The sequence below is a fragment of the Vombatus ursinus genome, unplaced genomic scaffold (assembly GCF_900497805.2).
Source record: "Vombatus ursinus unplaced genomic scaffold, bare-nosed wombat genome assembly UNPS02014778.1, whole genome shotgun sequence".
NCBI lineage: Eukaryota > Metazoa > Chordata > Mammalia > Diprotodontia > Vombatidae > Vombatus > Vombatus ursinus.
The window spans coordinates 27688671-27701743 of NW_020954556.1; the positions used below are offsets into that span (position 1 = coordinate 27688671).

The 13073-nt window shown below is 34.9% G+C and overlaps 1 protein-coding gene across 7 annotated transcripts in view; it reads right to left on the reverse strand.

The window, feature by feature from the left end:
- EHBP1 (EH domain binding protein 1) overlaps nucleotides 1-13073 on the reverse strand; it is a 392318-nt gene that overhangs the window by 58692 nt on the left and 320553 nt on the right. For 5 of the 7 annotated variants that reach the window (XM_027865114.1, XM_027865118.1, XM_027865117.1 and 2 more), the window contains 3 exons: nucleotides 11603-11741; nucleotides 11344-11450; nucleotides 8238-8361 (listed from right to left, as the gene is read on the reverse strand). In XM_027865114.1, coding sequence (XP_027720915.1) covers nucleotides 8238-8361; nucleotides 11344-11450; nucleotides 11603-11741 — 370 coding nt within the window. The remainder of the gene's footprint in view (nucleotides 1-8237; nucleotides 8362-11343; nucleotides 11451-11602; nucleotides 11742-13073) is intronic. The other 2 variants (XM_027865119.1, XM_027865115.1) reach the window with 1 other exon arrangement.

Consider the following 13073-nt stretch of genomic DNA (forward strand, 5'->3'; position numbering starts at 1 on the left):
TTTTTAGTGATTCAGCTATCAAATTTTATTAGAAATTATTAGCCATTAAAATTATCTGAATTCTTGATTTAAATCTGAAGATCTAAATCTCTTCTAAAGTATAGTGGCAGTAGTCTAGATTTTGATTTTGGGTATGATAGAAGTGATAGCACCTTAAATCAAAAAGTGGTCTCTAAAACTCTGCTGATTATGATTGCTCTTAGAAAGGCTGGTCATAGGATCATAGATCCTATGATTTAGAACTAGAGAGAAGGATAAAGAAGTAGAAATTTTCCATAAGCTGTATTGTAACACTGATGAAATTTGTTCTTTTTTTTAACAAGATAGGGTGAAATAATAATTTTCTTAACATTTTTACCTGATAATTTAACTGAAATTCAAAATATCAGTGAGGCAGAGCAGTATATAGCATAATAATTTAACTAACACTCATATACATTCATCATACTTCTAAAGAATGGTGACAAAATTCTGGATACTCATTTATGGTAGAACATGAGGGATGGTATTTGAATTCAGAGAGACTCAAGACCAGAAGATAATTTCTAGATGCAAAATGAAAATAATTTACCAAATTATCAGTACTACTTCTAGCATAATTTAATTATTCTCAATCTGGTCAATTTTCCTTAATATATAAACTGGCAGAATTACATTCAAGGAAAAAAAAAGATATGAGAGATGCTGTAATTACTGGGTGGCAGGGATAAATTGCATTTTAAATCCTGACAAAGGTCAGGTGAGAATGGGGAAGAGAGAAGTTATGTAGCTCAGAGTTTGAGATCTTATTTGTCAGAACAAAATGGTAATTTATTTTATTATGGACAAAGTTCCCAAAATAGACTTAGGAATTAAGGTCCATTAACAAAATAAGGACTTTAAAAATAAAAATAAGCTATTAAAGTCAATGTAAAACATTAGATTAATCTTTCTTTACCACATCATAGTCATTAAAATTTAAAATTACTACAAGCCTTTGAAAAATGCTAAACTATATTATCTCTTTTACGGTACACTGATTTTAGAACAATATTGTTCCCATACCTTTTAACTCTTTACACAGTAGAGATGTAAATTCTAAAATATAAAATTAAATGCTTTTGAAGGACACTGAGCTCCCTCTGCTGAAGGCATAACAAGTTTATTAAGTAAGCACCACCTCTGGAATTATAATCCCCTCTGGCTTCTTCCACTGAGTTTATTGGTTCAATTTTCATAACCATGAGCATCATTAGGGCAATGCAGTAATTAAGAGTTGTTAGAAAGTGAATTCTCAAACTGCAGATTAGAAAATTAAACTATTTCCTGATTACATATTAATGGAGCACAACAATAGCAGTTGCCATAAGCTTGGAAGGCAACCAAGGGATAAATCTGTGTACTTAATTACCATAAACAATGGCTGCATAGAAATGAAGTTTTATGCACATTCCCTTCTGTAATATGTCTGATATCAGTACACACTTGACAATTCTTGTTCAATTATCTCTATTATTTAATGCGCTGTGAACGGCTCTGTGTAAATAAAATTAACCACCCCAATTACTTTGAATTCATCTAGGGACAACGTAATAAAAAATGTGAAGAATTTTGTATGCCTATTAATCTAAAACATTACAAAAGCTTTTGCCATATTCTCTTGTCTATATTTTTTTCTACATTTATTTTACTGTACTACTAATTCAATTACTTTTATGATCAATGGTCAATAGAGTTTTTGTTACTTAGTTAATCCTTATATAGCACCATAAACATGTTCATCAGCTGGCAATATGCACAAGGTCTTACATAGTAAGTACAAATTACATATACATATACACATATATATGAATATATATATTTGCACTTATAAGACTGCAGTTAATCAAGAAAAGGAAAAGTTTTGAAAGAGTATGAACTGACAAAATTACTGATTAAAAAAGGTTTCAAATAATATCTCATGAAAAAATACAGATAAAAGAGAATCAAAGACAGGTTATAAATCATTAGAACTAAAAGGAATCTTAGACATCATTTAGTTCAAACCCTTCATTTTCTAGATGAGTAACACATAGCATAACTGCTGCAAGAATCATTATGAATAATTTTTAATGTTTTAATTGCATTGTGAATTTTGCAATTACACTGAATGTGATACTATAGCATGTATTTTATCCATGTCACAGAGAACAGCTTCAGCAGGGAAGTTGTGCTGTTAGAATAACAAGATAATTCCGTCTGTGATCATTTAATGTTGGTCATTACAAGGGGAAAAATATATCAATGATCCTGAATTACGTGATTTTAGACTTTGATCATATAAGTGCCTCTTCTTATTTTTACCTCCTGCTAAATGTCTTTTTTTCTTACTCATTAGAAACAAAATCATTTATGATCATATGTAGTAATCCAGAAACATCAATGCAAAAACCCTTCTGGAAATGTCCTAATTTAGATATTAATCAGATTATTCAGTGTTCAGACCACAAGAAGCACTTATTTTCTACACAGTCTTATAATTTACCAGCACATTCTATTTCTTCGGAATTGATGAGATTATATTTTCATGTTGAAACAAGCCAAGATTGTATTTCCATTTTAAGTAAAAAGTGCAGGGAGTTTCACACAGAAAATATACATACATGCCCAGTGACATAAATTACAAGCTACTAACACGAAGTCAGCCAGTCACCTGTAATTTTAATCAGTTTTGTTTTTTAACACACCTTGGAAAGTGTCTCTAGATAAATCATGAGCAGCTTATGATAGGTCACCCAGCTGAAAGCTGCCTCTGAGGGTACTAGCTCTCAAGTTTCTGAACCTTCTCAAGATTAACAGCCAAGGATCCTGGCTCTTTGTTTTGAAGGGTAGTCTGCTTTTTCCTCTCTGGTTGTTCTAAGTGAGGAGGAATTGACACTGTCTGATTTGTCATGTATACTATACTGCTATCAAGTCTCAGGGAACAGCGTGGGAGGAACACAATCTTGTTGCTTCTTTAATGGCCCAAAAGGATTGGCTAAGGGACATTTTATTCACTAGCTAAATGAATGTTAGCCAGCTAAAGATGATAACACAAGTGATCACAGTCTCTTCCGAGCTATTAATCAAAATGATGAAATAGGGACCAAATATCCCAAAGGATCACTTATCAGAACCCTGTTAAATTTTGCAGTAAAAGAGTGAGAGATGTGTTAGGTAAAGTATGTCAAACAAGATAGCAGGTGATTGTGAAGAAGCAAGAGGGACGCAGCTCCCAACAGCAAGCCATACAGCTTTCTAAGCTTTCCACACACACTACTGTCGCCCTCCCCGACTCCACCCCCCCACATTCCCTGATTTAGAGACGCTTTTGGCACTAAGACTCTAGATTCCCAAGCCCAAAATGAGACTTTAAAATTGTTGTAATGTACAAAAAAAGGGAAGCACATTTTTTAGAATTCTCACTCCCTACTTCCCCAAGTAAATTTAATATATTTTAATGGTCAGATAATCTGTTTTGGGGGAAGTGGGGGTGGGGGTAAGGATAAAGGGCAGAGGAGAGAGTCTTTTACTAAGTAACATTTTTGGATCTGTGGGCTTAAGTGGGCCAGAGATGGATATTTTACCCAGAGTCAGGTCCTTAGAGGTTAGGAAGTTAATTATAAGCAAGATGCTCTTTTGTTGAGAGGTTGCTTTCCCCCCACATGTTTATATTTTTACTCACAAAATGTAAATAAAATATTGTCACCATTTTTTTTTTTTACTAAGCCATTGAAATTTAAAAGCATTACTGTTCCATCCAAGGAAGTTGGAAAACCATCAAATGAAAACAGGTTGAGAATCAAAAAGAAAGCCTGTTCATTATAGAGGCACCATTTGCATCACTATAGTAAAGGGGCCCATCAGCATTTCCATTATAAACTCCATTTTTCAAGGGGTTACAACACTGCTGTACAAATACACCCATGGCTATACTTATTATACAAAGTGTCAGCTTAGAACACATGCACAATTTCAGTCTAACAATTTTCACTGTTCTTAACTGATGGTTACTAACTGCACGTTGGAAACTTTTCAAAAGTGCCTTTTAAAAGTTCACTTTAAAACACAAATAATAAAATGAAGTACAAAACTTCTTGGCATCTATAATAGAGTTTGACAGAGTCCTGGGATGTTCGAAAGTGATGTGTCTTGTAAGAATAATTTAAAAACAGATAGCAACGTAATATAATATTCTCTATATGAAGATAATCTATTTATATATACTTCATCAAGAATCCATCCATACAAATGTCCACAACACCCTACCCCCTTCAATACCTCCCCAACTCCTGACAAAGCCTCCACAGGAGCTCGTGTTTGCTCACCTGAAATGCTACCTGTATGTTGCTATGGGGCGACCCAGGGAGCACTTTTCTGGCTTCTGGAGCTCTCCACTGAGGCAATAGTAATTACCTCACATTGAATAGCATTCTAAGGTTAACAAACCGCTCTCTTTACAAAAACTCAGTGAGGTGCACAGTGAAGGTATGGTTTCCCTTATTTTATAGATGAGGAAACTTAGATTCGGATAAGTTGGTTAGTTTGTGGTACCATATAAAAAGGACCTATCTAAGGCTCAAAGACTCCATCCTCATTTCCCATTCCTTGCTTCCTGATGAACTTGGAGGTATTTTAAAGTGATATAAGGCTCTGAGTTACTGCTAATCATAGTTTAGCTACTTTATGGGTTAAATAGGCTTTTGTGGGCCTTTTCTAGGTCTCTATGGAGAAATCCATACTGAATCCTAACCAACCTACAAATGAATTTTGGGAATAGACTCCAATTTAAGTTGGGTATCAATATAAAAATTTCAAATTTCAAATAAAATATATTTACTCTTTATAGAATATTTCATCACTAGAAAGCTCTTTTTGGCCACATGGTTCTCCTGGGGGTATGGAGGAACTGTAATTTGCACTAGAAAGCCTCTATTAGGAGAATCAGGGATTCTTAGGGTACAGGCAAATAGAGACTACAGTGAAAAAACATTAGCCTAGGCATCCAAAGCCGTTGCTTCTGGTTTCTGTTCCATGACACCGTTTCACTTTGGGTATGCCATTTACTGTTGTTGTGCCTGTTTCCTCAATGGTAAAAAGGGAAAGATAAAATTTGCCTTGCCTACATAATAGCATTACTGTGAGAATCTAACAACAACAAGAGCTTGCATTTACAGAGCACTTTAAGGTTTGCAAAGCACTTTACAAATATTATTACATGATTTAGTCATCAGCTCACACAACCCTGAAAGGTAGGCACTAGTTTTATACCCATTTTACAGATGAAGCAATGGAAGTTGAGAAAGATTAAGTGACTTGTCTAGGGTCATGCAGCTCAGTTCTTGAGATAGCATTTGAACACAGGCCTTCCTGGCTCCAAGTTCAGCACTCTTACCCCTTGAGCCACCTTGCTACTAAATAATAAATAATTAATAGGGAAATACACACTAGAGTAATCTGAAAACGGTAGATATCAATTACTACTATTACTAACACAGAGGTAATTGGGTGTTCTAGAAAGAGGGCTGACTTGAAGTCAAGTAATTTTTTGAATCCCAGGTATGGCAGACTTTGTGGCCTTTGGCAAATCATTAACTTTCCTAGGCCTTAGTTTCCTCATCTATAAAATGGCAATAATTAATAAAAATAATAACATAATAATAATATCTATTCCACAGGGATGGTGTGAAGAAAATACTTTACAAATTTTAAAGTGCAGCACAAATGAATTTACTAAACATTAAACATTAACCATTATATGTAATAACAATTATTAATAATAGTAATTATAATAGTGTTAAGGCATACAGGAAACCTAACAACATGCAAGATGAAGAAAGGCAAATGTTTAGTATCCTGTGTCCATCACAGGAGCCAATCAGATTTTAGGCAGGCCACAAAAAAGGGGTTTTGGGTTGAAGTAGACCTAGGTTACGGGCACTACTCTAGACAATATTAGAAATACCAGGTTAATTCTGGGCCTGACCCTAGGTTTAAGTATGCTGCAGAGCAAACCCCATCTGAGAAGGATCTGCATCTATTTAGGTATGGAACTAAAGTTCTTAAGATGCTATACAATCCTCTCTAGGAGTCATCTGGGTTATAAGTGGCCTCAAGTTTAGTGAGAAGTGAGCCCCGATATATCTAGGTCATGATCCACACTAAAATAGGGCTTATGGGTTACAGGAGAAAAGAAAAAGAACATAGTGAATGAGTGTTCATTTTTTTCAGTTCTGCTCTCCTTTGGCAGATGACACATATGCATAAGAGAAACACTTCATGTATTCAGCATCATGGGAGAACAAAGTGTTTTACATGGATCAATTTTTCAAAAAATGAAGATAACCTCTTCTAGCACTGAATTGTTAATAATTTCATGTTTTTGATTTAAATCTTTCTAAAATTTCCTTGCATAAGAAAAATTATATTCATAATAAATATAATTCAACCTTTACTTGATGAATTGAGATGGTAATTATGAACATCAAACAGACTGTTCTTCGATGCTCTCAGGGACTACTGAATTGTCCTGGGCTATTTGTCCCCACACTAAATGGCTTTGACTGCTGTGTTTATTTAGTTTGTTGTGTCTGCTTTTAGATTTTTTTCTGTCTCCTACTTCACTAACATCTATTAGCTGTCATTTCTTGCTCCTTTGAGTGTGCCTGGCTCTAGCAAGTTCCTCAACCTTCTTGCTTGCTGCTTCTAATCTACTGTGGGCCAAGAAACTAGGTAATTAATCTTATACAACTGTCTTTAAAATAAAAGTAAACAGGCTATAAGTGAGGGCCTATAGGGGTTTCCCATGGCAAAAAGGAATAAGCATGACTTTGTGACATTTCCTTTGGTTGCTGTGACCTTTTTTTTTTTAACCTCACAGTTCTGAGCTGGGAGACATAGTTGAAGACACCAAATAAGTGACCTCTGGATGAGTAAAGTGCTGCCATATACATTCATATACATAGACTACTCCAGTTCTGTAAGGTTGAGAAGCAAGATTACCCAATATTTCCATTTTCACATGGATTCTATTTTGTCAATTTTGTTAAAAATTAAAATGAAGAAAAACCAAGTCTGAAATAATAAAAGTTGTATTATGAGTTATACAGACACCTGTTACATATACATATAGCTAACTAAACAACTTCACGCCATCTACTAAGTATATCCATTTCTAAATACCTCATTTAAAAGCTTACATAGCCTTTGTACCAATTCCAAATATTCATGCTTGTGGGGGCTCTATGATTGCAAATACAATTTGGCAGTTCAATCATTTTGTGTATACATAAGAAAACTGTCCTTGTGAACCAAAGTTAAGATGGCAAAGTGAAAAATTCAAGTAGGCATGCCATTCTTAAATCATGCTATTCAATTTTATTTATTTATTTTAACTGAAAGCAGCAATTCGAAGTACCTACCTGGACTTCTAAGGAAATCCTTTTTTTTTTGTCCAGTTTGAAATAAGACAATGTTTTTTTTTATATACTCCTTACTGTGTCATGTATAAATGCATGTGTATTTTAGATACATTTTCACTCTTTTGTTGGCAACATTTAAAAAAGAAACATATAATTTTTGTTTCACACAGCTTCTTATGGTTAAATCTCCTTAATCGCCCTTGGCAATCAGCATTTAATGCCAATCCAACTTCTGCTTAGGACTGAAACTTGCAGCTATAATGCATGTGGAAAAACCTTGGTATATACTTTAATCCTTTCAAATGTACCTATGACACAAGGTATTACAGACTTTTAAAAACCTGTTCTCCTGAAAAAAAAAATAATTGTGGAGCATCAGTAACCAGATAGTATTCTCAAATTTCAGTGATCTAGTCAATGGAGCCTTCCCCCATGTACTGTGCTCTGTTTCATGCAGTACATGGCTTTAGCAGGCCAAATCTTTTCTCCCCCCAATGAATCAGTAGAACAGTGAAGATCTTACTTTTTTTTTTAAAGCAGTGGCATATCAATGAGGCACAGATGTGTATTCCAACTCTGCATGGATGAGCACACTGTTCAATAGTGCTGGCTCACACGGTATCAGGGCGAGTTATCACTTCCCATGAAGGCACTCTTATCACCAGGGCCCAGAGAGGTGGCTGCAAATCGCAGCCTTTTTATTTTCAAGGCAGTTTTGCTGAACATTCAGGCTTCAAAGATTCACACTTCCAAAACTCTATAAGAGTTTGTGAACGCTCAATTTGCCAAAACTGTTTACAGTGTAATTGGGCACCGTACCTGTGTCCATGAGATAGCGGAGGCGCTTCTCCACCAGCGCGGCACGGGTGTCAATTTGCTTTTGCTCATTCTCCAGTGCTGCCAACTCTCCTACAACATACTGACTGGTGTCTTTGAACCCTTTCTGTTAACGAGAACAAACAAGAAAAAAAAAATCACTTGTAAGTTGCATTTTTCCTTTCCGTAAACACTTAGTAAAGCACTTATCTAAAGAACCAAATATCACAATTGATACCAAAAAGCAAACTCTACCATTTCACCATTTTGCCAAATATTACTACTGTGGCAACTATTTTATAAAGAAAATTTTTACACTGGCATCTGTCTTTATGATTTTACATTTGGGTTTACAAAATCTTAATTTTCCTTAGTGTTGACAGAGCTTTTAAAACACAGATAAGGAGCCTAAAGCACTATAATCACCTTTATACTACTTATAATAAAGCACCAGTAGTTTAATGAGTTTACTTTGCTCAAAAAGTATAACATCTGGGAAATAAGCTTGGTTAAATAATAAATTCTAAAGAAGGCAATCTACCCTGAACATAGTGGATTAAAAAAAAACAGTCTTAAAAATGTATTCATTAATGTTCATGTTACTACAGACATTCATAAATATGAGAAGAGGAAATTCTAATACTTCAAATTTTGCCAAAAGCAAGTTTTCATTCTTCAGTGTAGAACTGGAGCCCTGTCAACATACAGATAATTAATGTAGTTGTGCTTTCTACACTGACAGGTGGTTTCAAACACCACTACATGGTTGTTAACAGTGAGTTCGGCCAGTATACTGATTTGGTCAGTCAATGGTTTCAATAAAACTCCGTACGTCTGTTTATCTATTTTATAGCCTTTCATACTGGGAAAGACATTATGACAAGAAGACTCTTAAAATGCCAACAATTAATCTTGCTTATAGTTCTATATTGAAGACCATTGAAATGCAAAATGCCAGTAGAATCCTAAATTTTATTTTGAGATTACAACTACAAAACAAACATAGTTCTAACTAGCACTTGGGTAGTAGTCATTACTCCAGTTATTGTCACAGAGATAGATTAATTGTTGCTCCCTTTGGAGCACTAGTTCAGTCAGACGTTCCTGGGGCTTTAACAGAGGCCTGAATAGCTGCTGAGAAATATTATGTTGCTGCTGAGGTACTCCTTCCAGATAAGAAATAGAGGGGGAAAACCCTCTTCTACATCAAAGAATCCTCCCTCCAGACGAACACAGTAATCTCCAAGAAACCATGAGGAATTCGCTCCCAAGGCTCCTTAGCAGAGTTGCAAGATTGAAAAGTATGATAAAGATGGGCCAGGTTTAGGGATTGTGCTTATTCATTACTTAGAGATCTAACAAGAAGGATATATGAAGGCTACTCCTTAGGAACTAGAAATTAATTCACACTCACATATGATCTCAATTTTCATATCAACTGATTTTTAAATCAGTTAAAACAGCTGACAAATTTAAAGTTGAAGTCTTTCAGATAACTAACAATGATGACTTCTCAGGAAGATCTGCTAAGATTAATAAGATGCTCTTTTACACTCATATAATACGTGCATTCTTCCTCACTATAACAATGGAAAAAAGCTAAACAGACTATAATGTAGAAGTTCTTAACCTAGGGTCCACAGATCCTCAAGCCGTATTGATAGATTTGATGGTTTTCATGAAGTTGGATGAGGAAAAAAAAGACACTTCTATTTTCACCAACTTCTAAATAAAATCTAGCAGTTCCTTCAATTATGAATGCAGGTGATAAACGTTATTCTAAGAAGGGATTGATAGCCTTCAGGTCCGTGGCATAAAAAAGTCAAGAACTCTTATATAATGGCAGCTTCACGTAAAAATGCACAAAAATTTCTTTTAAAAAATATTCTAGTGAAGTTATCTTATTTACCTTCCACTCATTTAACTACTACCAGCAATAGTTTTTCAGAAAGAGTTCCCCCTGCGCCCCCACCTGTCAGCAACATCCAAATGGAAGAAACTGAGACACTATGCTATTTACATACGGAGTAAGAGGAAGAAAATAAGTATGGGGAGAAGAAGTGGCATACAACTCGACTTTCACTTACTATAGTTCATTTTAAAGTAGCAAAAAATTCTATTCTTGGACTGTCCTCATTTGAATGTGTAGTATACTCAAAGTGCTAACAGAAGTTAAATTAAATGGTTTGTTGGGGGTGTCTTGAGAGCTTATGTGCAGATAAATACAAACACTATGAATTTACTAAGACTTCATAGGTCTTCTAAAAGATAAATACTTGAAAATATTAAGTAGCTGTTAGAACATTAATAAATCTCAGGTCTAGACTAGAAATTTTAGGGTTCCTTCAAGGAATACAAAATCAATAATCAAGGGCATTCTGGCTTAATAAGAACAATGGTGACATTAAGACAAACTGTGAACATCAAGAAAAAAGGGCACCATCAAAGACCATGTTATACTTCCACACAAAAATTCAGGTTAAAACTTGTTCTTCCTGCTTCTGTCCTGCAGCTGTCCATCAAAAGCAGCTTTCTCCCTGCGGTCTATCAAATATTTCCCTCACAAATCAATTTTACACATGATCAGCCCATACCCCTACTGAGCTGAACCTCCCCGTTAATTAAGTGAAGAAATTACCATATATATTATATTAATGCAAACATCATTCAGCTAGTAATTCACGGCTGATCTGGATAATGGAAAGGTTGAACACCCATTAACCCAAGCCAACAAAATGGGTTGGCTGAGAAATTCTAGCAGGTCTCATGTGACTTTTCCCTCTAACTGCAGCTCTGCGGTATCTGCTATTGTAATAATTAAAATCCTCCCGGTAGATCAATACTGGAATCTCTTTATGGGAAGTGCCCTGATGGAAATGTCTCAAGGAAGCTGGGGCTTTGGAACTCTGAAAAATTCATTTTTTTTATCTGACAATTATCACCACACTGCAGACTAATTCAACAGTGCACCCCTCTCACTCTGCTTTGAATGCACTGGAGATTGACATCTAAAAAAACCTAACATCTCATTTTAACAAATAAAGGCACTATTTCCACATACAGTTTGGAATTATCAGCAATCATGAAACCAGACAAAAAATTAATATACATTAAGTACTTCATCTTCTGATGGCTTCCTCTGAGTTTCAGTTATTGCCGTCTTCTCCTCATTTCCTCTCTTTGTATCTTCCTGTATTGATCTCTGCCTTTTCATCTCTTGAAAAAAGGGGAAAGACATGTAAAATTATTATAAAGCTTGATATTTGTGTATTGAAATGAGGACTTACACTATCAGCTTTTTAATATATTTATTGTTCAATACTATTAAATCATAGGCTAGGAAAACATTTTTAAAAAAATGTTCCTACCTGGTCTGTTCTCCACATACTGACTGAATGACTGAAGTTGAGTTTTTCTGACTGTAGAATCCTTATTGAACACAACAGGATTTCTAAAACGTTCTGTTGCTTTTTGTAATTGCTCAGCTCGGTGATCTTCTGTCCCATTCTATCAGAAAAATAAAATGCATAGTATTAATATGGTCTAAAATAGTAAACTCACAATTTGAAAGGTAAAGTTTTCATCACCAATTTTTCTAAATTTTCTGACTCTCAAGACTTTTAGTTTTTGTGGGTGAGAGGACTAGCTACTTAAAAGGGCAAAATATAAAACTTTTTGATGGTTACAAGCTTTTCCGGTACAGTTATACTCTTTGAATCACTACCATGCAAATTCTATTGCCTCAATGAACAACTTGGGTGAAATACAGTTTAAGCAGGTATCATTACTTAAAAAAAGAAAACCCCCAAAACTTTGTAAACATTTGTATCCACATGATCTGTGATTATAAAGCCATGTTGCCTCAAGTCTTTTCCTTCCACTATTCTGTCCAGTAAAGAATTATATCGGTTTATATAGACCCATAGACTTGTATGACAAGAATAACTAGTTTCTAATTTTATGCCCATTGAGATAAACCACTAATGCTGGATGAAGGCTAAAAGGTAGGATTATAATACTACCCCAATGAACTGCATTTCATCAGCTATAACTTTCCAAAGCCAGATTTGTAAGTAAGCCCTTTACAGCTAAGGAAACTACAATTATCTTTTCCAGAGCTTCCTATGTTAATACTGGTAACAAATTCAAATGGTTCTATCAACATGAAATATCCCAGAAGACTGAACCACTGCAATGTGTGGAAGCTGCAGATACCGAGGTGCTGTGTACCAAACAAATATTTCATTTTATACCTAATCTTTTATTATTTTTATTAAGTGTTTTGAAAGTAAATAGGGAAAGGCTAAGATGCATGACTAATAGCTAAGCCTGCTGAATGCTGAAACTGGTTATCAAAAGCTACCAAGACTTTGCCCTTCCTCTGCATTGAGACAATCAGTAATGAGGGAGTTCTCCAATGGCCTATTCTCTAGCCTCAAGGAGGCCTGGGATACAGAATCCTCAAGGGAAGGTAACAGTTTATCCTTTTCCACAAACACAGAATGCCTCATTTATAAACGTGTAAACTGCATTTTATTTAAAAAACAAATCCAACTCAGTGCAGAAAGCCCCACAAGAACTGAAGGCCAATGTATATGTCCTTTCTAAATATCATTTTTAAGGTCTAAGTTAAAAAGACCCACACAAAGGTAAGTTCTTAAGACACACCTATTGTTGGAATAAACTTTAAAAATTAAAGCAAATGAGAAAGAGAAATATAAAATTTCTTAATTTTGATAAGCCACACAAATGTCTATGTTCTATTTTTTACAAGTTGTCCAATGAATTTATCATTTGCTGATGATCACATCTATGTTTTTTGAGTTTTACTGCTGGAGA